General features: G+C 35.5%; 1 protein-coding gene across 1 annotated transcript; it reads left to right on the forward strand.

The window, feature by feature from the left end:
• Positions 1–11,657: 11,657 nt before the first annotated feature.
• Positions 11,658–20,320, forward strand: LOC130540749 (uncharacterized). The gene is made up of 3 exons (XM_057299638.2): positions 11,658–11,741; positions 14,125–14,225; positions 18,754–20,320. The coding sequence occupies exons 2-3, from the start codon at positions 14,140–14,142 to the stop codon at positions 19,208–19,210; spliced, it is 543 nt and encodes a 180-aa protein (XP_057155621.1). The 5' UTR covers positions 11,658–11,741; positions 14,125–14,139; the 3' UTR covers positions 19,211–20,320.
• Positions 20,321–25,093: the final 4,773 nt, after the last annotated feature.

Consider the following 25,093-nt stretch of genomic DNA (forward strand, 5'->3'; position numbering starts at 1 on the left):
ATAAGCTGTTGACTTAAAATGACTTATTAATGTGGCATGCTAATATGTTTTAATATATATCCATATTTAGAAATGGTATATATCTGAGCAGGCTCCCAAGTCATAGAGTTACACTTAATTTAATGAGATGTGTAGCCCATCCTGCCAGAAATTAGTATTAGTATGATCCTCTTATCTAATAGCTACTACTAACCTGCACACCAGAAATATTTTTTAATATTAAGTGACAGTTCATCAGGAATAGATATTTATATGTAATAATACCCTGAGGAATTCTAAAAATTGAGATTTTTGAAAGACAAAAATGTCTTAGAGAACCAGTAAACATAAATAAACCAAAGAGACAATAAGTGAATATGAAATAGGTTATATAGAAGTTTCTGTATGGATGCCAATGACGTTATCACAAAGAAGTCTTCTCATGACCTCAGAAACAAGTTGGGTGGCATATAGAGCAACCATAAGCAAATAAACCTATACAGGTTATGAATCACATCTCAGAGAGCATTTAGGATCAAAAGCTTGAAAGTAGTCCAAAGCGGGCAGATCACCTGAGGTCAGGAGTTTGAGACCAGCCTGGCCAACATGGCGAAACCCCCTCTCTACTAAAAATACAAAAAAATTAGCAGGGCATGGTGGTGTGCACCTATAATCTCAGCTACTTGGGAGGCTGAGGCAGGAGAATTGCTTGAACCAGGGAGGCAGAGGTTGCAGTGAGCCAAGGTTGTGCCACTGCACTCCAGCCTGGGCGACAGAGCGGAACTCAGTCTCAAAAATAAAATAAAATAAAATAAAGCTAAATAACATAAGTCACATTTACATTTGTAACCAAAATACACTGGATTTTTACTAGGCATCATTCTTCCTTCCATTTCATAACATTAACATTTGATTAAATCCAGTATAAAAAATATGATTCCAAAAGTGCTGAAGACATTCAGCTAAAATTTTTGGGTCGATGGAAACTGGATAACATCACATATAACACAACATACGCCTTTTAAAATCTGTCTCTCTGCCCAAAGTTCCACACCCAAATAGCAAATTCCTTGTCAGCATATCCATTTATATGATTCCACTTACCTTTCCTATACCTCCTTTCTAAAAGTCTATCTAGGGTCCTATACGAGTTGGCAAGACTAAAGCTATTTAAGCCCAACTGACGGTTGCTCCTTGAGAATACCTGAAGTCTTTCATTTTACTTCAGTACACAGAGATTAGATGAAGTAATATGAAATCAGTCTGTGATGTGGTAAGTAGAATAATTCTTACCCCACCCCCAAAATGTCAAAATCCTAATCACTAGAATTGTCTCAGTTGTTTTGCAATCTTAATTTCTTTTTGACATGTAAGGTATCATATTAACAGGTCCTGGTAATTAGGTTCCACAGGCTGTACAAGAAGCATGATGCTGACATCAACTTGGCTTCAGAGAGGTCTCAGAAACTTACAATCACAGAGAAAGGTGAACAGGGAGGCCAGCACTTCACATAGCCAGAGCAGGAGGGAGAGGGGGCGAGGTGCCACACACTTTTAAACAACCAGATCTCATGATACCTCTATCACGAGAACAGCACCAAAGGGATGGTGCTAAGCCATTCATGAAGGATCCACCCTCAGTATCCAATTACCTCCCAGCAGGCCCCACCTCCAACACTGGGGATTAAAATTTGACATAAGATTTGGGTGGGGACACAGATCCAAACCATATCAGATACTATCATCTTTGGGTTATTGTGTTAGTCAGGGTTCTCTAAAGGGATAGAACTAACGATATATATATATAGAATGTGTGTGTGTGTGTGTGTGTATATATATATATATATCCCGTTAGTTCTATCCCTTTAGAGATGTATATATATCATTATATGTATGTGTGTGTGTATATATATATAGGAGTTTATTAAGAAGCATTAACTCATGTGATCACAAGGTGAGGATCCACTATAGGCAAGCTGAGGAGCAAGGAAGCCAGTTCGAGTCCCAAAATCTCAAAAGTCGGGAAGCTGACATTGCAGCCTTCAGTCTGTGGTCAAAGGTCCAAGAGTCCCAAAGCTGAAGAACTTGGAGTTTAATGTTTGAGGACAGGAAGCATTCAGCACTGGGGGAGAAAGATGGAGGCTAGAAGACTGAGCTAGTCTAGTCTTTCCACGTTCTTCTGCCTGCTTTTATTCTGGCCATGCTGACAGCTGATTAGATTGTGCCCACCCAGATTGAGGGTGGGTCTGCCTTTCCCAGTCCACTGACTCAAATGTTAATATCCTTTGGCAACACCCTCACAGACACACCCAGGAACAATACTTTGCATCCTTCAATCCAATCAGTTGACACTCAATATTAACCATCACAGCTGTCTTCTTAATTTTCTACCCCTTCCCTAAGAGGCTTCAAGATTCTGCCTCCCTAGCCTGCTCTTATGCATTCTGCTGCTATTCCTTGAGGTTCTACCTTTGACCCGATCTTCTAGTTTGACTTCTAACAGCTGAGTGATCTCATCGATAACCATGCATTCATTCATTCTTATATAAAGATGTTTTTCAGATACATATTTTCTACTCAGATATCTATCCTAAGTTCCAAAACTGTATATTTCACTGTCGGGCATGAACCTACATTGCAAGTTGTTAATCAAGCTCATTATATCAACAGTCTTAATCCCTCCTCTTTGAATCAAGCTGACACTCTTTTGTTCCTTAAGTTGTGATATACAAATTTCTGTCTTACCGATCTTTCTTCTATCTGCCTTGCCTCAATTCCTACAATAGACCAAAGATATTTATAATTACTTAAATACATTAGACTATTTCATATCTCCTTTCTCTGGTTGCAGTCATCGTTCTACCTGGAATCCATTTATTCTTATGACACTTCCTAAGCTCACTCTAGGCTGGATGAAGTGCCCCTTATCTGTGCCCCCTTCAGACCATTCACAGTCTTTTTTCTTTCTGTTTTAGCGTTCATCAAATGTTATTGATTTTTTATTTTAGCACACATCTCTAACAGCCAGCATGAGCAATGCTTTTCGGAAGAAAGAATTATCTCATTTTCTTTCCCATTGCCCAACCATGTGATAGGCACTGATCAAAATAGGCAATGAATAAGTATTTGTTGAATGAAAGTGAATTGAAGATGTACAGAAGCCTATTAACACAATTGCCATACTTTCTCCAGTAAGGCTTCAAATCCTCAGCCAGAATTAAATAAAAAATATAATGGACTTACTCAGGTTTGGCCATCAGTAAATGTGCACAAAAGATATAAAGCAATATCTCTTAGTGTGAATATATTATGGGTTTGGGCTTTGTAAGATGACAAATCACATTAGAATTATGTTGGAAAATTATGATAATGGCTGGGCATTGGGAAATAATTAAATACTATAATGGGGAGAAAGAGTAAAGGACATTAGGAGTTGACACAGGGAGTTATACTAAAAGAAAAAATGCATGTTTGTCATCCAACCAGAATGTAAAATCTTGGAAGTACCAAGTGATAGTAGTAGTTCACCTATAACTTTTAATCTAAATAATATATTATTACCTAACTGAAAAGTATATATTAAATGCTCTTTAAGGACTATTTGTTAAGACTTACAGGTTTAATTACTCATATTATAGCAAATTGAATTTTGAACATGTTATCTTTGCAACAAAATTTGAACTATAAGACGTATTTTCTCTTTCCAGTTTCTGTATTCTGAGTAACAGACTTTCCTGGGCGGCCTTGTATAACAGCTCCTTGAAAATGCCTGGATGAATTTTCTATAGTACATGATGACCTCAAAATAATTTTTTTTTAAATCCTGAAGGCTGGGTGTGGTGACTCACTCCTGTAATCCCAGCACTTTGGGAGGCTGAGGTCGGCAGATCACCTGAGATCAGGAGTTCGAGACCAGCCTGGCCAACATTGAGAAACCCCGTCTCTACTAAAAATACAAAATTAGCCAAGTGTGGTGGTGCATGCCTGTAATCCCAGCTACTTGGGAGGCTGAGGCAGGAGAATCACTTGAACCTGGGAGGCAGAGGTTGCGGTGAGCCAAGATTGCACCATTGCACTCCAGCCTGGGCAACAACAGTGAAGCTCCATCTAAAAAAAAAAAAAATCCTGGAACAGGAATGAAGTAAATGGTGATAGTAATAATAGTAATATTGATAAGTTATTGCTATCTCCCTCTTTGATATGGCATTTAAGTCCCATGTGGTATTACAGAATACATTTCTTGTTGAATGGAAGAGGAATGGACAGAGAAGATATTTGCTAGAGCAGAAAGAAAGAGGGTCTGGGATCAAGGGCTTCCTCTGGCCTAAGAGGAGTGATATATGAAGAGACAGCTATGTATTAGAATTGAGAGAAGTATGTGTTGACAGGTGTTGGGTTTGTCTGGAGTAAGAAAATTGTGAAAATCACGTCTAATGATTTTAGGCTTACCAGAGAATGAAGAAGCAATGTCACCCGCTAAATGAGACAAGCAGAGATAATATTGAAAGCAGAAGGAGATCTGGAAACTTGGAAAGACCTGCCATAAGGCAGCCTAAGTGAATCCACAAAATAATAAAATAAAATGATTGATAAGTAAAAATAAGGGTTTGATACAAATTATGGTTTGATAGCAAAGATTATAGTGACCCATTCAGTAGAACCTTATGATTTTGTCCAACACTGCTTTAAAGTGCAGAAGCAAATTAGAGGAAATGAGATTAAAATGTTGACCAAAGGCTGCAAATGGTATGGCAAGTAGCGAGGAATGTCAAGAGAGAAAATATTTCAGGATGTGATGGATAATAATGAAAAAACTTGAGAATAACTACATATCTATGATGCAAGGTGTTGTTTATGAATTACTGTAGGTCAAGGTAAGTATGGATAATTTTAGAATTTGTTCTGTCCCATTGGGATTTATTACAGTAGAAGTTTATGTGAAGTAGAACGTATATTCTTTCTTAGATGTTTAGCTTTCAATTATAATTAATATCTGTTAATTCTAATTCAAACAATCTATATATTAGAATAGAAAAAGGTATTCTATGAGTAAATGTTATGAATTAGATTCTTAGATTCTTAGCTAAATTTTACACAGTGTAGGTAGAAAAAGTGAACTCAGAGTCATTTTAGCAAACTATTAGAAATGGGACTGAAGTGATACACAGAAGCTTATGGGTGGATATACAGTTTCTCAGTTCCAGAGTGCCTTGGGTTCCAATGAGGTGAATTAAAAATGAAGCCTATAGATAGCAAACTTTTGAGATCACTGATTTTTTTTTTAACTATACTTGGTGCTAAAGAAAAGAATCAAGCATGTATGTTATCACCTAATGGAATGGGAGTCAACATAAAGAAGCCAACTCTCCATAAAATTGATCCAGCCTGGTGGTTAAGGACCAGGATGTATGGATCCCTCTAAGGCAGACCTGTTGGAGAAGTAAATTTCCTAAAGGAATGAATTAGAAAAATATATGAAGTCACCCATTATTAACACATAAGAATGGAATAATATGCCATGCATCCTAGTTGATAGTATCCTTGGGAATGGCTGGACACTTCCTCAGTGTGGTCTTATTTCCAACCTAAAATAGACAGCAAAGGAAAGTTCTATTCAGTGATTTCTCATTTGAACTAAGCAAGAAATAAGAATTATATATCTTTTATCAGCTGACTGTGTGCATGTTTTCAGAGCCCTCTACTTATAAAAGCAGTAACTGCATGTATACTTGGCCATGCTCCAACTGTATCTAATTTACCACCTTTTTGCACAGTATGAACTTTAAGCCATCCAATCAAAAACTTTTCATTTATAGCCTATGAAATATGAATGCAAATTTTCATAATATATTTTAAAACTTATTGTTAACTGTTTTTTGGAGTTACTATTTCTGAAATGCTTATATATACCATTTAATCCTATCTATTTCTTTTCTGACTGTGTGTGCACAGATGTGCATAACTTTATGAAATGGATACTTCTTTCTTGGAGAGCAGATTTAAAATATATTAAGTAATTATTCTAAATCCTTTAAGACATTTTGATAATAGAGCAGACAGTATAATTTTGAGTACTGAAATCAGAAGCATTTTTTAAAGAATGTATACTCTAGAGGGAAATACTTAATATTGTTTCTTCCCGTTAAATCAAGTAATTTCTAAATAAAATTCCAAGATATCTTTGTAAACTAATGAGCATGGTAATTCTTAATATTTTTCTTTTATTCTTCTTTCTTTCTTTCTATTGCATCATTTTTAAAAATGTGATCAGCTTAATCTGTCTCAAGGCATAATTTAAAAATGAGAAAGGCTTTGATTTTTCTATTTTTTTTCCTTTCCCTTTTTATTGTTAATTTCAGCAACAGTGAGTGCCATGCAGACTCTTAGGAGAAGTGTTAGGGACAATAGTTTTAAGAATGATCAAATCTTGCCATGTTATTGAAGATATTTTAAAGCTGATTCTATTGCCCTTCTTATTCTCTCACTAAGAATTGAAGAGAAGCACTTTGGGCAGCCCCTTATGATGCTATGTCCATTTCTGGTTACCAGGACGACAGATTATGGTCATCTTCTCCCATTACCATAGAAACAAGGCTACAACAAATGTAAATTGCCTATAATTTTCTCATTCTCATAATTTGCATTCACATTTACATGAGCAGAGATGTACAAAAGCAGGTGTGATTCATAGCTCTTTACAGAGATGTTAAGCCTTAAATCACTATTATTTTCAATGTAAAATCAATTTAAAATGGAAAAACTCTGAAAGATTAATTGCAAGTTGTTTTAAAATATTTCTGAGTATTAAGGAAGGTTGAATCTGATATATAAACTTTCAAACTAATTTTACACCTTCTAAATTAAACAAAATTGAACAAAGTTCTACATCCTATATTACACTTACTATTTTCCTCATATTCTTGATGTCATCAGAAAAAATAAAAAATAAATCAATTAAGTACTATTTTATGTAAAATTCAATCCACAATACTATTAACTTTCTCTCATACAGTGCCAGCTACCACAAAACTATTAATGCACTATATTTTGTTTTGTATTATTCCAACAATTGTTACTTTTTGCAAAACAATTGTAACTAACAAAAATGTCAAATTTCCATTTATGAATAGATTACTAATGTATTCTTTCATTCACTCACTAAAAAATATTGTATGCAAACCACCCAGTGGTTTGTGTTCCTGGGTTTACAAAACAAACCACAAAGAACATGAGAAGCAAGCAACATAATGTGAAGTTAAACAATGGGCTTTTAATTTAATAATGTTTAATAAAATATAGAATGGAATAAGTCATTTTTATCACTTTGAGTCTCAAGTTATCACCATATAAATGGGGATAGCAATAACACCTGCTTCATCAATTTTTTCTAAGTCAAATGAAATAATGCAATTGAAATTATTTTGCACTTGGTCAAATTTTATAAATATAAATATTATAATATTTCATAAATATTATTATAACTTTCATAAAGTTCATAATATATTAGAAGAAGTTAGACAAGTATATACAGTCTGGCCTCTGTATCTGTGGTTCCATATCTGCTAATTCAACCAACCATGGATAAAAAATATTTGGAAAAAAATAAATTCCACAAAGTTCTAAAAGCAGAACTTTAATTTGCAATGCACTTATGACTACATTAAATCCATGCAAATTAAGTGGTGGATTAATTGGCATGGATTTATTGTATTAGGATATTATAAGAAATCTAAAGATAATTTAAAGTATATGGGAGGATGTGCATAGGTTGTATGCAAATATTATGCACCTGAAATATTTCCCCTTTATTTAGTTTCTATTGTTGCACTGAAGTCACAATGTGGAGCTGGATCTTATCTACACAAAGAACAGTGATGCAGCTTTGATTTGCCTTGTTCTTTGTAATAACCTCTCTTTCTCTCAGACTCTGGCATTTGATTGAATGGAGTTAGATCAGGAGATAATCTGAGAGGCTATCCAATCAACATGCTTATAGTGTTCCTTCATCTCTCCACACAAAGACTGAAGTGTTCTCGGTCAAGGAGCTGGCTGTGGAGCCACATTGTCACCTCAGTTTTCCTTTCTTACTTGAATGTACTTTGTGCAAATCAAGGAGAGGTGGCAAACTGGTCAAATCTGCTGGCCAAATCCTTTTATTGTCCATGGCCCTAATATGTAACAATGGTCTGTGGCCTACCTTGATGATCTTATTTTTCCAAATGACTCCATTTTCAGAAAATAATCACAGGCATTACCTTCTGGGAAGGCATGAGGTAGGCTTACCTGCTTTGTATAATAAATGTAAACATGGATTAAATTATTACCTTACATCTTTTAGAAATGTTCAAAGGAATTTTTTTTTAATTTTGGATATGATTATAAAATGAATGAATTATCCGGGAAGCACTAAACACTCAGTACAGAGAAAACACATATTCTGGTTTATAGCAGTAAAAGTTTACATAGAATTTAAATGTATTTAGTGTAATATTAATTATCATTATCATTCCCCCACCCAATCATAGTATTGATTAAGTCTCTATTCAGGACTTAGTACTTCTACCCTGATTTTGTTCTCGTGTTCTTTTTTGTGTTAAATTCCTAGCTACGTTGCTTTCAATTACGTTGACAGCCCCTAAATATCAGGACAAAACATAAATTGTAGAGTATAATCAGTCAGTTAGAAATGTCTGTAAAATGCAATACTTTTTTCATAGCTACCCACTTTATCAACTGTATTTCTGTTTATCTTTTCATCTCAAAGTCTATTCAAAATTATGATTGTACCTGTAATCCCAGCACTTTGGGAGGCCGAGGCGGGCGGATCACGAGGTCAGGAGATCGAGACCATCCTGGCTAACACGGTGAAACCCCGTCTCTACTAAAAATACCAAAAATTTGCCGGGCGTGGTAGCGGGCGCCTGTAGTCCCAGCTACTCGGGAGGCTGAGGCAGGAGAATGGCGTGAACCCGGGAGGCGGAGCTTGCAGTGAGCCGAGATCGCGCCACTGCACTCCAGCCTGGGCGACAGAGCGAGACTCCGTCTCAAAAAAAAAAAAAAAAAAAAAAAAAAAAAAAAAAAAAAAAAAAATTATGATTGTAAAAATCTATACAATATGGGAATTGCAAAGCAACCAGCATTTGAGAGAAATGTGTAATGTCATTTCAATATATAAACAAACTCAGCTTTTTACAGGAGAGGAGTTTTTGTGTAAGTTCATATATTCAAGAGGTTACAGAACACTTTGTAAGTGAATAATCTCTCTAGCATCACTACCATTACTAAAAAATTCTTTGTCTCCGGGGTCTTTCCTATCTCACACTAGAAAAATACCACTGAAAGGGAACAGCTTGTCCCTGTGGCTTTTGAACTTAGCGTAGTCAGATGAGTAAGTACATTTTATGCATGCAGTTAGAGGTTAGTAAAAATAAAGATGTGATGAAATCATGCTGGAATTCCAACCTCTTGAATTTCCATCCTAGCACTTCTTCGAGTTTATAAGGAAGATATATGAAGAACGTTTATAGTTTATTTCTATAGGGATTTGGCTACAATCTCCTACACAAAGTCGTTAATGATGAAAAGCTAGAATGTACCATTATGGACCTAAGTTTTCTTTTGTAGTCCTGGTTTAGAATCAAAGCACTCTTCTGCTCTTTTTATTCTAGGCCATGCCATTCTTTTACTTGAATAGAAAAAAAACCCCATATTTTTTCACTTATCACCAGGTGAAATTTAACACTTCCTTCAATTATGACTATGCACAAAAAAACCCACAGCTGTATCAGCAAATCTGTCTATATTTACAAATAGATATTATATACTTTTTCCAGTTGTTACAGATATCCCAAAATATCATTTATCACCATTTTGATGTCATGGTTGATATTAAACCAGCAACTATATCTTATTATTTAATATGTTAAAGAAACAAATATATACCATAATTTAAAAATTATTTTGATAAGTATATTTTAATATAACTGGCTTCCTTTTTAATCCTGCGTATTTTATTTTATGGATTTAAATGGAAAATTCTAAGAGGTTTATAGGCTGCTCTGAACTCTTGAAGGGGTTTACAGGACAAAGAAGTTTAAAAACTCCTGTTCTACTTTCACGTCCTAATCTTGGTCCACATGGGAGAATAAACTCAGAAAGGGATAAAGGCCAATAAAAATTACCTAGGTATGATTGAAAGATATTCTCAGAAAGAGGTTACCGACTGAAAATTTGAACAAAAAAATTGCAATATCATCCCACATCACACAAAGAAAAATCCATAACATCATAAATTTGGCTCTGTCAAAGCAAACATTGGCCTAGCCTAAATTAGGCAGGCTTTATTCTTTATTTTCCCATTGCAATAGGGGAGAGAGACAGAAAACCCCACCAAAACAAATGTGGGAAAGGTTTTAAGAGCTGGAATGGAGGAGGAATTTTAGGACAACTATTTTTGCTAATTGGCCTTACCTAAAAAAAAGCAAGCTTTCTCCTATCTTCGTGAGGGGAGGTAATTTTACAACTTAAAGCAAGGCCACTTACTGACGTTAAGCTTCTGCTCGCCCACAGAAACTGGGAGATGGGAGCGCTTTCTTCCTTTTTTTTCTTTGTTTTCTTTTTTTTTTTTTTTTTTTGAGAGGAGTCTCGCTCTGTCCCCCAGGCTGGAGTGCAGTGGCGCGATCTCGGCTCACTACAAGCTCCGCCTCCCGGGTTCACGCCGTTCTCCTGTCTCAGCCTCCCGAGTAGCTGGGTCTACAGGCGCCCGCCACCACGCCCGGCTCATTTCGTTTTTGTATTTTTAGTAGAGACGGGTTTCACTGCATTAGCCAGGATGGTCTCGATCTCCTGGTCTCATGATCCGCCTGCCTCGGCCTCCCAAAGTGCTGGGATTACAGGCTTGAGCCACCGCGCCCAGCCTCTTTCTTCCTTGATGAATATATTTCAAAGGGATGGCTCCCAGGTCTTTGAGAAAGACATCCCTGGGTTGTAAATCCTGTGAGAGGCTTTTTTTTTTTTTTTTTTTTACTTACATCTCAAAGGGGAAAATGAATTTTCAATTCCAAGTTTTCTAACATTAAATGCCCTTAAAAATGGAGAACAGGACCTAGGTTCAGGAAGAAGCTTATCTAATGTTTAGTCAAGCTGAGGGAACTATTATGGCCATCCTTGCTATCTTTATCAGTTCCTCGTAGTGTTACTCTTCATAAAATAGAATGAGGAGAAATAATTCAGCTCCTTCAAGAGAGACTATTTCTGAGCATAGGTGTGTGTGAAAGAGAAAGTGTGTTTGTGTGTGTTTGTGTGTGTGTGTAAGTGTATGTGTGGTATTTTGCAGTAATGCACAATGCTGTCAAATAAATATAAATTGGAATTTCATATGAACAACAGAAAAACAAAACCAAGAGCAAGTGGATAAAGAGTTCTTGGGATAAGAAAGACTCAATAAAATGTTGCTTTTTGTTTACTAAATTTGATCAAATAAATTACTAAATAAAATAATATGGCTTTGTCAACACATATAGGGTTTTCTGGCAGTCCTTTTTAAGAAAATAATTCCCATTTCTTTTTCAGTCTGTCTCCAAAAGAAAAGATATGCCATCTAATCTCAATGTAAGCTCTTAATGTACCACAAAAAGCAAATAAATCCAATGTCATTCTTGATTAAATAATCACCTTTTCAGGGCAAAGCCAAGAAGTGTTTTTCCCCCCTCCCTGCCACGGGAACTGTGACCTAATTCTCATTCCTAATCACAGAATCAAAGGTTAGTATTTGAACAACCTGACACTCACTTTAAGTCTTTCTACTTTTCTGCCAAAACTTCAACTTCGTTGACATTCCTTGATTATCCACATTAATGACTGAATCAGCTATTTTTGCCCTTGGATATTTCTTGTTCTTTATATTCTGCGCTACATTTTTTCACACAATAGTAATCCCTGATCGCAATGTTAGAATTAATAATAAGTTAACAACTGATACAGACTGAATGTTTTTTATTTTTCCTGTAATCTTATTTAACCTTATAATCCCATTATTGTTATAATGGCAATTATTTGATTCCAAGAAGTAATACATTTATGATGGCTGATGACAAGCAAGTTTAAACTTGAACTTCTTTGAACAAAGACCTTTTTTTCTCCTTTTGTCCAGAAACTAAAATTATATACACTTTCCCAAGTCTTCCCTTTGCATAACAAAACACAGAAGTTTCCTTGAAACTGAAATTTGGCATCATAATTAATTTTTTCTTTACTTTGAGAATTGCCCTCTGGATAACTTAAGAGAGAAGAGGGTGGGGAAAGAGAGCCATTATGTTTTGTGTCTCCTCAGTGTAAATTAAGTTGCTGGTTTTAGGTCTAAAGGGGGCATGCATTTCCATGATAAAGGGAGAGATCTGTTTCGATTCAGGAATACAAATGGTTAAAAACAAGATAAAGCGATTACCTACTCTAGGACTCTACTTCTGTAGAGAAAACTCCTGGGTACTTCTAATAAGAAAGATACACTGGAGCTTCCTGACAGGAACAGAGTGAGCCTTTGTTAGTCCTGGACTTTTCTGTCACTCACTTATAGATAATATCAAGCACTGTGACAGAGACAAGGTATATATGACTGCTACTTAGACAGTGGGAATGCTAAGCCTCTAATTGAATTTCTCTCTGAGAAAAAGACATTTTCTTGGGGGAAAAGTAACATTTTGTCAAGTAAAAATGATCTGCTAATTGTTGTAGAAAATTTCTCAGTTTTTATATAATTGATCTTAGTTTTATACTTAAGTCTCATTACCCTCTCCACATTATCCATTTGCAGCTTCTTTACAGTATGTTTGTGCTTGCTAGAGTAAAAGTAGACTTTTTTTTTTATTTTTTTAGTTTCTAGAATCTTATTCATGGAAAATCTTCATCTAAGTGGTGGAGTTTTCACATTTAAAATGCCACCTAACAAAATGTTACAAGTATTGTTTTACTGCTGTCTTCCTAATTATTCGTGTATGTCTATGTGTATAGAATCACAATCACTTATACTTGTTAATGTCAGGTATAAAATGTTGAAATTCTATATTGTCACTCTAGATGCACAGTCAAATGCACTATTTTCAAGGCGCACTGAATACACGTAGCTTTTCTTTTGCCTGGAGGCATAGAAGGTACACAGTTTCTTCATCATCTGTTTAACTCCAAACCTTTTCTGAAAATTGAAACTTTCTACTTTGCATATGTGTCTTTATTTCCCTCCTTCTGTTTATTGATATGATTGATTTTACATTCCGGTTACGTTACTTTATAGGAAAATATAGACAGATAAAAATTGCGACTCCCTTGTGTTTGAAGATCGGTTCATCACAGAAGGAATAATGGCTTCTGTTTTGTGTGAAAACTCATGTAAAGGCACCTTGTGCGAGTTTAATATCAGTAAGGGTGGATGAGTCATTTTGTTATATTTGTGTATGAGATAAACACTATTAGGACTTAAGATTAGTGGAAGTTGTGAAAGTACAGCAAATAAGCAAGGATTTCTTTTTTCTTATTTTTTTCAAATATTTTATGTTTTGAACAGAGTTACTGAAAAGAGACAAATCCAAATGCCTGTAAAAGTGAGAATTTTCCACATGTTCTCCCAAGATATGGTGACAAAAAATAAACATCCATTAATAGCTAAAGCTTAATTTTATTTTTTCCTCTAGATCGAATACAATGAAGATGATGATTTATAAATGAATATATCTACCATTAATTTTATGTGACTATAAAGAAAATTACTAGTTAAATTTAGTACTAGTTGTTTTAAACTCATCTCTCTTTGCAGCCCCAGAAAATGACATCTACTTTTTCTAGCTCTAGTGTGTGTACGAGAATCTGTCAATCATTTTGCAAGATGTTTTATATCTAAGTGTATCTGTCAGGAAGTCCTATTCAAGATCCATTGGAGTTATTCTGGGCAAACAACTGAAGTAAATCCTTTTGGAAATATTAAAAGTAATTACTAAGCCCAAAAATGTTTGTGCAAATTTGAAAAATGAAAAGTAAATTTTGGAAATATATTGTCAAATCACAATCTATTTAAAGGTTAAAAAAATATGTTTTTGAGAGGTTATTTTAATATTTTAAGTGGTATAAAAATGATTTTTCTTTTTTATTCTCAAGGAGAAATTTATTTCAATGAACCAATCTAAAAGAGCTATTTGCCACATGGCTTTCTTTCCAATACTTAATGAAAAGATGCATTTTGTACTACTTTCAAAAAGGTAAAGATTTTTCAAAAAAAATCGCCCATTCCTTTGCTTAATATGCCAGAGTGATTTTGATTGCTTTTGAAATTCTAAAAATGATAGATAAATTAGAGTCATGCTTTTTATTATCATGTTAGATGGACCTTAGTTTCTATACTCTTTTCTTCAAGGTAGATAGAAGAATACCGAGGCATGATCAACAACTTATTAAAAAAAACTTAAATGCTCTACTTAACAAGTAATTAAACTGTTTAAAAAGACAAAAAATGCCTGTAATACTGCTTTTTTAAGTGTGTGAAAACTATTTGTAAAATAAATTACATTTACAATACAAATTTAATTGTATTATTTTAATATATATAAAGCTATATAGACAGGAGGCAATAACAGGTTATAAATGCTTTAAAATCTCAAAATTCTACATTTTCCACTTTCTTTTTATTAACCTGCAAGAGGGATGCTTATGTGAATGTTCTGCCTTCAATTTCCTTAACCTCTCTGTGGATTTTGTTTCTCCCTTCTAAAATGTGTATTTTAATAATAATCCTAACAATATTTTATCATTTTTAAAAATAGATATATTTCAAAGCGAATTGTAATCTGCAGTGGTAACTATTTATTATAAGTTAACAATGTATTGGGAGGTCGAGGTAGACGGATTGCCTGAGCTCAGGAGTTCGTGACCAGCCTGGGCAACACGGTGAAACCCCGTCTCTATTAAAATACAAAAAATTAGCCGGGCGTGGTGGCAGGCGCCTGTAGTCCCAACTATTTGGGAGGCTGAGGCAGGAGAATGGCGTGAACCCGGGAGGCGGAGCTTGCAGTGAGGCGAGATCGCGCCACTGCACTCCAGCCTGGGTGACAGAGCGAGACTCTGTCTCAAAACAAAAAATTCAAAAAAAAAAAAAGAAAAACAATGTAGTCAGTCACATATACAACTCTTATTGAGTATGTACTGTGTTTTCAACACTAGTTTAGGACCTGATATTAATGTAATTCTGAATTCAGTGTTTCCGATTCTTGAAGACAATATCAGCTAACTTCAATTCATATTATAATGATGTTGGCCTAGAAGTCACTTGTATTAGTTTGTCATTGCTGTATAACAAATTACCACTTACTTAGTGATTTACAAAAACACACAGTTATTAGTTTGTAGCCCCTTTATCTTTGCCACATAATATAACATAATCATGGCAGTGATATCCCATCGTATTTATAGGTTCTATAACACCCAAGGAGAAGGGATTATACAGGGTATGCAGAACAGAGGCAGGAAACTTGGGTACATTTTAGAATTCAGCCTACGTATCGCAATATGCCAGGGTCACTTGATTTGAACAGTAGAGGATGGTGACAAATGTGTCTTATTCACAGAAGGCTATGAGAACAGGCTAGATTTGGAAGGGGAATGAAGAAGAAACAAGTGACATGTTCTCTATGAAGTAGACACTCTAAGCCTGCTATCACTGAAATGTACTACTTTGACTTTGTAAAATTAGCCAGTCCTGACAATCAGAATATGAAAGGCATGCTGAATTACCAAATTATATTGAATGTGTCCTGTATTGGTGTTACTCCCTGATATCACAAGACAAGACAATTTGCAATCCAGGGATTTGACGAATGAATGTATCAAAATAGTTATGATGACATTGGAAAAGAAATAGGATCTCAATATTTTGAGATATTAAGCCAGAGACACATGTACATTGATAATGGCACAAAATTGTCTGTATTCATGACTCAGTCCTTGAAAGTTTGTATTACAAAACGAACAATACAATCAATCAACTATTTCTAGTCACTTTATATTTGATTCTTCTGTCACAATGGCTTTCCTCCTCACTTCTATAACTCAGATTGGAGAACGACTGTCTGCAGTTGTAGTATGTAAAAAATAGTCCACATTTTGATGGATCCTTATTACTTATTAAATGTTTAATAGGCTGCAGGGCTCACTCTAAGATCTGTTTCATTTCCCTTGGTGCATATAGTATTACTTGATAGCGGAAGGATACTATCCATTTTTGGAAAGTTTTATAAATAGTATTAGGGAAAACTTCAAGATACTTATTATTTTCTCCTATTTAAGTTACACTGAGTTGAATTTACAAGTATAATAACTTTAATGGGGAAAATTACTAAAGTTAAAAAGAAAATAGTGGAGAGAAAAATCATTACCTGTATATAGAAAACTAAAGAATTAAAGAAACATTTTTCGTGTGTGTGATTTACACTATCTTCAGTGTAATCGGAATAGGGAAAGGTCACAGGGCTCAACAGGTAACCCCCTGCTGCTTTTCTCATCGCTGGTTTCCTGTTCACTGTATACACGGGTCTCTTCTCTTTTTCTAATACATATTGACTTTCTTATTTCACAGACCCTGTGATATTTTGCACAAGGTTGGTAACCCTGAAGATTTTCTTTCACTGCAAAACAAAGGGTCGTTCTTCTGAAGATGTTTCATATATCCTTGTTTTTAAATGTTGTTTAGAAGAGGAAGGAATGCCGTGGTTTAAGGTAACACAGTTTTGTATAAAAATTTATTTCTTTAAAACCCTAATGCAGGGTTTATAAGGCTTGACCATATGTACTGTGTATATGTGTATACAGTTTAATTATATGTAGAATTAATGTTTACCCAACCTAAAGCATGCATGTGCTTGCATACAAATGTGTGCACATGTATGTTCATGTTTGGGCATGCCCTCCCCCACTCCCACACACAGAAACACGTGATCACACACACATATATATATGTGCGTGTAATTCTGTTCATCTTTCATTCCAACCAGGTTTAGGTATACATATATATATATATATATGTATACACATACATGTATATATATATACCTATACTTGGAATGAACCAACCAATCAACCACCTATTTAATTTGAATTTCAGATAATAATAGAAAATTGTTTACTACAATTTGTATTTTAGATGAACATCAAACAATATTTTGGTATATTTCCCAAGCAACATTAGAGATTATTGCTTGCATTATTGCTTTTCCATGCAACACATTAGAATATTTTATTCCATAGTTGGATAGAATCTCTGTTTATCCTCACTCACCAAAGCCCTCTCTACTAGTTTAGCATGGTATTAAGTGCTACACACGAAACCAAAACAAAACAACTGCAATTGCATCATCTTTTGCAAACAACTCAATCTCTTTCGTTTTCATTTACCTCATCTGTAAAAGGGGATAATAATACCTGTATATCCAAATTAGAAGTAAAGTAAATTATATATGTGTATATATATAGCTTTCAATAAGAATTTTCACATAGAAAGTACTCAGTATTTTGTTTTTATAATTAGCAATGGTACTATCTGTTTTTGTTTTGTGAATATCACTGCACCTTAGCCTTTGATCTCTCTGAGAACTAGACCTTAGATTCTGATCGGTCTCCTATGTCTGTTCCCAGAGAGAACTACTATTAAGAGTTACTTTTCAAAATATTGTCTCTGAACATATATGCATATGTACCTAAAATATCTTATAGAAATTAAGTAACGGTATGCCCAGTTGTGGGCCTTGATTTTTCTTCACTCGATGTGTATCTTGAAGATCTTTCCATATAAGCACACATAATTCTATTATTCTGAATTACTGCATAATATGCCAGTACATTAATATAGCATACTTTATTATTATTATTGAGAGAGACAAGGTCTCACCCTGTTGCCCAGGCTAGAGCACAGTGTGTAATCATAGCTCATTGCAGCCTCAATCTCCCAGGCTCAGGGGATCCTCCTGCTTCAGCCTTCTGAGTGGCTAAGTCTACAGGCACAGGCCACCATGACTGGCTAATTTTTTTTTCTCTTTTGGTCGAATAAAATAAAAATGTTACCCAGACTGGATAATATACTTTATTTAAACTGATTTGTAATGATGGACATTTAGGTCTTTTACAGTAATTTGCTATTATAAATGTTTTGACAGGAAATATTTTTGTTTATATATCTTTATTCACAAGAAAATGTATCTGTAAATTCAATTCTTAAAGTTTAATTATTGGATTTAACAGTATACAATTTATGTTGTTGCCAGCCAAGTATTATGATAAGATAATAGACACATTTTATAAATCCCTCATTTTCTGCAAATAAAATTCCTTAGCTTGTAGGCTTGTTTTTTTACTGCCTCAACAGCATATAAACAAATACACATATACCGTCTTCCTAGTATTTTTGGAAAAGCTACTCAAATGCCATTAATTATGTGACTGCTTGTATATAACATCACAGATTTTACTTTTATTACTGTTTACTTAATTTAATGGTTACTTAACTAAACACTATTACTTATTTTAAGCATTAAATGTGTATGTCTATTCATTTAATATATATGCCTATATGAAAGGAACAATATAGAGTACTAATGTGCAAAAAGGGACTTGAGTCAATAACTTACTTAAATTCTCCATGCATTCTAAGCCTCAGTTTTCTTATTTTTAAAGGGAATAAGGATTACTTTTCAAGGTGACAGACTTAGCCTTTCCTTAATCTTTGCCTTCTCTTCCTCTTAGTGATATGGACAGGAGATGGAAATACTGGGTAGAAAAGGGCAGTTCCCTGGCAAAGCCTCACCCTCAAGCCCGGATACCTGCTGTCTTAAACGAAAACAGGCATTTCTGTGTTCATGCTCCAAAAGTTGTCTTTTGGCCCGCCCCACACCCCCTATCCTGCACCCATATGAATCCCGAACCCCAGACTCCAGAAGCAGACCAGCAAGCCCGCAGACCAGCAGAAGGATGGCAGAACGATGTGGCAGAGGAAAGGAGAAGAGGAGGAACATCTGAATGTCAAAATGAGTTCAGCTGGGGGCAGTCAGAGAGGAGTCCAGCCACTGGGCAGCCGGAATCCAGGGGAGGATCACCTTTCCACTTCATCCCCTTCCTCTGCCTCCCCATCCATCTTGCTGAAAGCCACCTCCACCACTCAATAAAACCTGCCATTCATCCTTGGAGTCCATGTGTGACCTGATTTTTCCAAGACACTGGACAAGAGCTCAGATACAGAAAGCTATCACCTTGGCCCTCTGCCCTTGTGAAAAGGCAGAGTTCATTGAGCTGATTAACACTCAAGCCATCTGCAGATGGCAAAGCTGAAAGAGCTTTGTGGCTCACTCCTGCAATCCCAGGACTTTGGGAGGCCAAGGCGGGTGGATCACAAGGTCAGGAATTCGAGACCAGCCTGGCCAACATGGTGAAACCCCGTCTCTACTAAAAATACAGAAATTAGCTGGGCATGGTGGTGTGCAATCCCAGCTACTCGGGAGGCTGGCACAGGAGAATCGCTTGAACCAGGGAGGCAGAAGTTGCAGTGGGCCGAGATCACGCCACTGCACTCCAGCCTGGGTGACAGAGTGAGACACCTTCTCACAAAAAAAAAAAAAAAAAAAAAAAACCTCAAAAAAAAAACCCCAAAAAACCTTTGTAACACTGGGGTTGCAGGCACCCACCCCTAGACACTACCACGGGGCTGGAGCCCAGAGCGCTTGCCCCAGCCTCTGCACCTGCCCATCTGCATGCTTCCCCTCCTGCAAGAGGTTTGAGCAGCGGGGTGACAGAACAGGCATACACGCAAGGGGAATTAGGGAACTCTTCCATTTCACTAGGTCACATTAAAAGATTCAAAAAGATATTAAAACATATATATTACCGTATTCTTAAAAAAAAACCTGCTATGTAAGCCAGTTTTTAGTAGAATACAGGAGGTTACATAGACTAGAACTTTCTGAAAAGAGTGGAAAAGTCCATATCTTTAATGTTGGAGAAGAGAAAGGCAGAACATAGCTTGGGTGACTCTACACTTCCAATATCCAAAAGAATATAGATGTGTATAACTTTATAAGGCATACAAACTATTAAAATACTCTACCAGGAGAAACATTATCATTACTTAGGAAATAATTATGTGGATCAAAAGCATGTTTACTTATTTCCAATTCACAATCCCAAAAGGAAGCCTATCTGTTAATAAGCTCTCTCCATTTGCACTGAACCTACAGTTTAGTACATATTCATCCAGAAAGTACAATGAAAATTCAACAAAATAATGCATTGCGAAAGTGAAAGGAAAGTAAATCTTGGGGCCCCCAAATCATTAAGCTAAAGGGAAAAGTCAAGCCGAGAACTGCTTAGAGCAAACCCGTCTCCCATTTATTCAAAGTCATTCCTCTGCTCGCTGAGATAAATAAGTATCTAATTGCCTCCTTTGGAAAGGCTAATCAGAAAATCAAAAGAATGCTACTGTTTATCTCTCACTTACCTGTGACCTGGAGGCCCCCTCCCTGTTTCAAGTTGTCCCGCCTTCATGGACAGAGCCAATGTACATCTTACATATATTGATTGATGTCTCATGACTCTCTAAAATGTATAAAACCAAGCTGTGCCCCGACGACCCTGGGCACAGGTCTCAGGACTTCCTGAGGCTGTATCATGGGCACGAGTCCTCAACCTTGGCAAAACAAACTTTCTAAATTAACTGAGACCTGTCTAAGATATTTGGGTTCACACAACTAAGATTATACCTAAATTTCAAAAATAAACAATGAGTTATAAGACATTTGAAGACAGCTAATAGCAAAAAAGAAAAAGCCTAAGGTGAGTAAACAGAACATTTACTCAAAGAAACACATATTTTAAAATTATAGTTACTGATCTTAGAGATATTCTTAAATATATTCAAAAATCAAGAATAGAACAGGAGTAATATGAGTAAATTAAAATTATGATTGCTAAAATTAAAACTTAAAATCAATTAAGAATATGATGATTTGGCCGGGCGCGGTGGCTCACGCCTGTAATCCCAGGTCTTTGGGAGGCCAAGGCGGGCGGATCACGATGTCAAGAGATCGAGACCGTCCTGGCCAACATGGTGAAACCCCGTCTCTATTAAAAATATAAAAATTAGCTGGGCGTGGTGGCAGGCGCCTGTAGTCCCAGCTACTTGGGAGGCTGAGGCAGGAGAATTGTTTGAACCCGGGAGGGGGAGATTGCAGTGAGCGGAGATCACGCCATTGCACTCCAGCCTGGGTGACAGAGTGAGACACCGTCTCAAAAAAAAAAAAAAAAAAAAAGAATATGATGATTGAATTAGCTATTTGCAAGACAGACCCATGTATATATTCCAGAATATAAGAAAAAAATTAGATGAAAAAGTTGAGAGAAATTTAAGAGATACAGTTAATTGTTTTTACGATGACTTTAAAGAATTCAATAAAATTTTCGGAAAGAATTAAGCAAGGAAATTATTAAAGAAATTCATGAAGAACTTTTCAAAAGCAAAATTAAAATAGAGTTGTTTGAATTGAAAGGGCAGTTCAGGGCCAATCAGTTTGAATGAAAAAAATCCAACAACATAAAAGGATTTCAGAGGACCATCCACAGAGAAAGATCTTAAAATCTTTCTTAAAGAAAACACACATTATCTAAATGGAAAGAGAGTTAAATTGTCATCAGGAAGCTTTAGTCACAAAGAATTTAGGAAGACAATTGAGCAGTAGTTTCACAGTTGAGAGGGATCATGTTTTGGAATCTAAAATGTTATACTCATGAAAATCACAGGGAGAGTTTAGCAATAAATAAAAGGTAACCAGGCTAAGATAAGCTTACATGTACAAAGTTTTATTATTATCACATAGCATATACCTGTTGGAAAATGGCGCCTCCTTAGCCATCATGCATGTCTTCACATCTGCCATAAGGGCACAGCTAAGCCACAGGCTTCCCCATCTCTTGGCAGAACACTGTGTGTTGCTTCCTGGAATATGGCGATCTAAGCAGTCTTCCCAGGAGCTGTACACAGATGTTTTACGTATACCTTCCTGTTTCTAGTCAGATATGGAACATTCCACCATATCCATCATTTAGCTGAAAACCTCCCTTACTAACTTCTTGGTCTCCTCTGCCATCTGGCCCCTCTGGTTCAGAGACATCCTGTGGGATGTAGGAAGCCAACATGACACTGATCTTGCTTATGTTATCTGTGTAAGTTATAAACTGCCCAAACCCATTTGGGCTCATTGTCATTTTACTGACCAAATCCATGAGAGTGTGGCAAGCCAATCTCTAGCAGCTATGTCAGAGTTAGACAGCACATTTGCTGCTTAGCCACTTGCAAATAGAAGTTTAGCATCTGAATAATGTTAAAAGAGATGCAGGCTCACTGTTTAATTCCTTTCTTTATTCTTTTTTTTTTTTTTTTGAGATGGAGTCTCTCTCTGTCGCCCAGGCTGGAGTGTAGTGGCATGATCTCAGCTCACTGCAACCTCTGTCTCCCAGGTTCAAGCGATTCTCCTGCCTCAGCCACCTGAGTAGCTGTGATTACAGGCGTGCACCACCATGCCCAGCTAATTTTTGTATTTTCAGTAGAGACTAAATTTTAGATTTCACCATGTTGGTCAGGCTGGTCTCAAACTCCTGACCTCGGGTTCTGCCCACCTCAGCCTCCCGAAGTGCTGTGATTACAGGCGTGAGCCACAGCTTCCACCTGTTTTCTGTTTGTTTGTTTCAGTCTTTGCTCTATTTGTATTGGCTTCTGTCCTCATTCTTGTTGCCTCATGGTCACATGATGGCTTTAACTGCTCCTGACAGTTTCACAATTAATGTACAAGAGATTAAGGGGGATGCATAGGGCAGCTTACATGACATCAGCCGAGTTTTTTTTTTTTTTAATTTGCATGTCTTTAGGAGACATTTTTTTTCTTGATATGTCCTTCTGTTAGCAGAATTTCACTTAGGTTCACCAGATGCGACTGTGTTTCTTAGCCATTCATAGCTGTCAGGAAGCTGAGAATTGAGGACTGAGACCGAATTTCACTCTCCTAAGTCTTTATATTAGAGGCTGACAAGGAAACCTGGAGCTGGGAAAGAGTATTAAGTAAACCAGTCATACTCTTTGGAAAAACCAAATTAGATTTAAGGTAAAAAAAAATTAAGACAATTTCAGGCACACACACACACAAACTCAGAAAATCTACCTTTCACAGACTATGCCTAAAGAAAAAATTACTTGATGATATACATATATTGAAAAAAAAAAACACTTTAAAAGGCAAACAACAAAAAGGGGAGGAAGTTCTGGAATTAAAGCAACATTAAACCAAACCCAGGAGTAGAAGTTTTTTAAATGTGGAATGTTAAAAGGTGGCAGAAAATAAGAGGTCTGAAAAAAATATTGCCAAAAGTGTGCTGTATTACAGTTAAAGGAAATTTATAATTTTATGATGACTACAAATCAAATATTTTCTATAAATAAGGTGAAAAAGTAATCTAAAACTCTAACTAAAATAAAAGCTGTTCAAAAAGCCTTATTCCATCTATGCCAAAAAATGTAGTGCAACTTTTAAGCAATCAAGAAACATACACTTACTGAAATAATTTTGTTTTTTTCTTTATGAGTTCAATTATATAATTTGAACTTGAAGTAAAAAGTAGTAACTTAAGCATGATATTGTGAATCTTGTATATTGCTTTTTAGTTTGTTCAATCAACATACAGAAAAAAAAGACTGAATTGTAATTGAAGCATGTGAATACTATAAACTTGAATAATGTAAAAGAACAGCATATTCAACATAAATCAGGAGACACTAGGAGACATGAATCATGTATAGACTTTCAATAAATACTTTCTATAATTAACACATCAAGGATGAGTTATATATATATATAGTCAGGTGAAAGACAAACTAATGAACAGAAACAAAAATTTGGAGGCTAATTTGGAAGGAATTGCAACAGGCAGGACAAATTCTCTAATCCTCTTATTTCTTATGTTGGGGGATCAATACATTTTATCTAAATACAATCAAATAAGTAGACAAAGTATAGGCATAATATTTAATATTTTCTTGATAGCTATAAAATGACCTAAAAGCATAAATGGTAAAAGTTAGCGAACTCAGTAAGGTCCTGGATATTTTATCACTGAATAAAGTAGCCTACTGAATGGGCTACTTTTTAAATTTTACTGTTTTGTTTCCCTAGTTCATTACATTTAAGATGGTGCAAATCAAAAGTATGATTTTTTTACAAATTCAAAAAAGAAAATGCTGCAGATTAAACTGTTTTAATTCATTACTAAAATTTAAAATTTTAATTTTATACTTTGAAAGAGTTCTGTCAGACTTACATATATATATATGGAGAGAGATTATTTTTAAGCATACATCACCATAGTGAATAACTGAATGAAAAACATAAGTGAAATAAATTGGTTTAGGTATTTTTAAAGTTTTTTATATGAAGAGATTGAATCACTGTTCCTCTCGGTTTTACTAATGTCTATGTTTTTTTTTCCAAAATATATTCTCTATTGAACTACCAACAGAGTTAAAGATACATAATTTTCTTCAAATATTGCTCTGCTGTGTCTCCAGAACTTTCTTCTATGAGATGGACACTGATTCTACAAGGTTTGTTGCTCATCCTCCATTTGTCTTACTGGTGTGTGTCTATGTAAGATTTTTTAAAATATAAACAACTCATATTCCTTTCTTAGGTAGTTCTCAAATAGTTTGTTGATAGAAATCTTGATCTATCAGTTGTATTATAATGTCACAAAGAACAATGACATCTACTCATGTTCAAGCAGTGATATATTTGTCATGTATCTATTTTTAATTTTTTAAAACTTTTATTGTGGGTTTAGGGGTACATGTGTGGATTTGTTATATAGGTAAACTGTGTGTCTTGGGAGTTTGATTTACAGATTATTTCATCACACACGTAATAAGCATAGCGTACTGTAGATATTTTTCCTGATCCTCTCCTTCCTCCCAATCTCCATCCTTTAATAGGCCCCAGTGTCTGTTTTTCTCCTCTATGTGTCCATGTGTGTTCCCATTATTTAGCTCCCACTT

The sequence above is a fragment of the Pan paniscus genome, chromosome 14, assembly GCF_029289425.2.
Source record: "Pan paniscus chromosome 14, NHGRI_mPanPan1-v2.0_pri, whole genome shotgun sequence".
NCBI classification, from domain to species: Eukaryota; Metazoa; Chordata; class Mammalia; order Primates; family Hominidae; genus Pan; species Pan paniscus.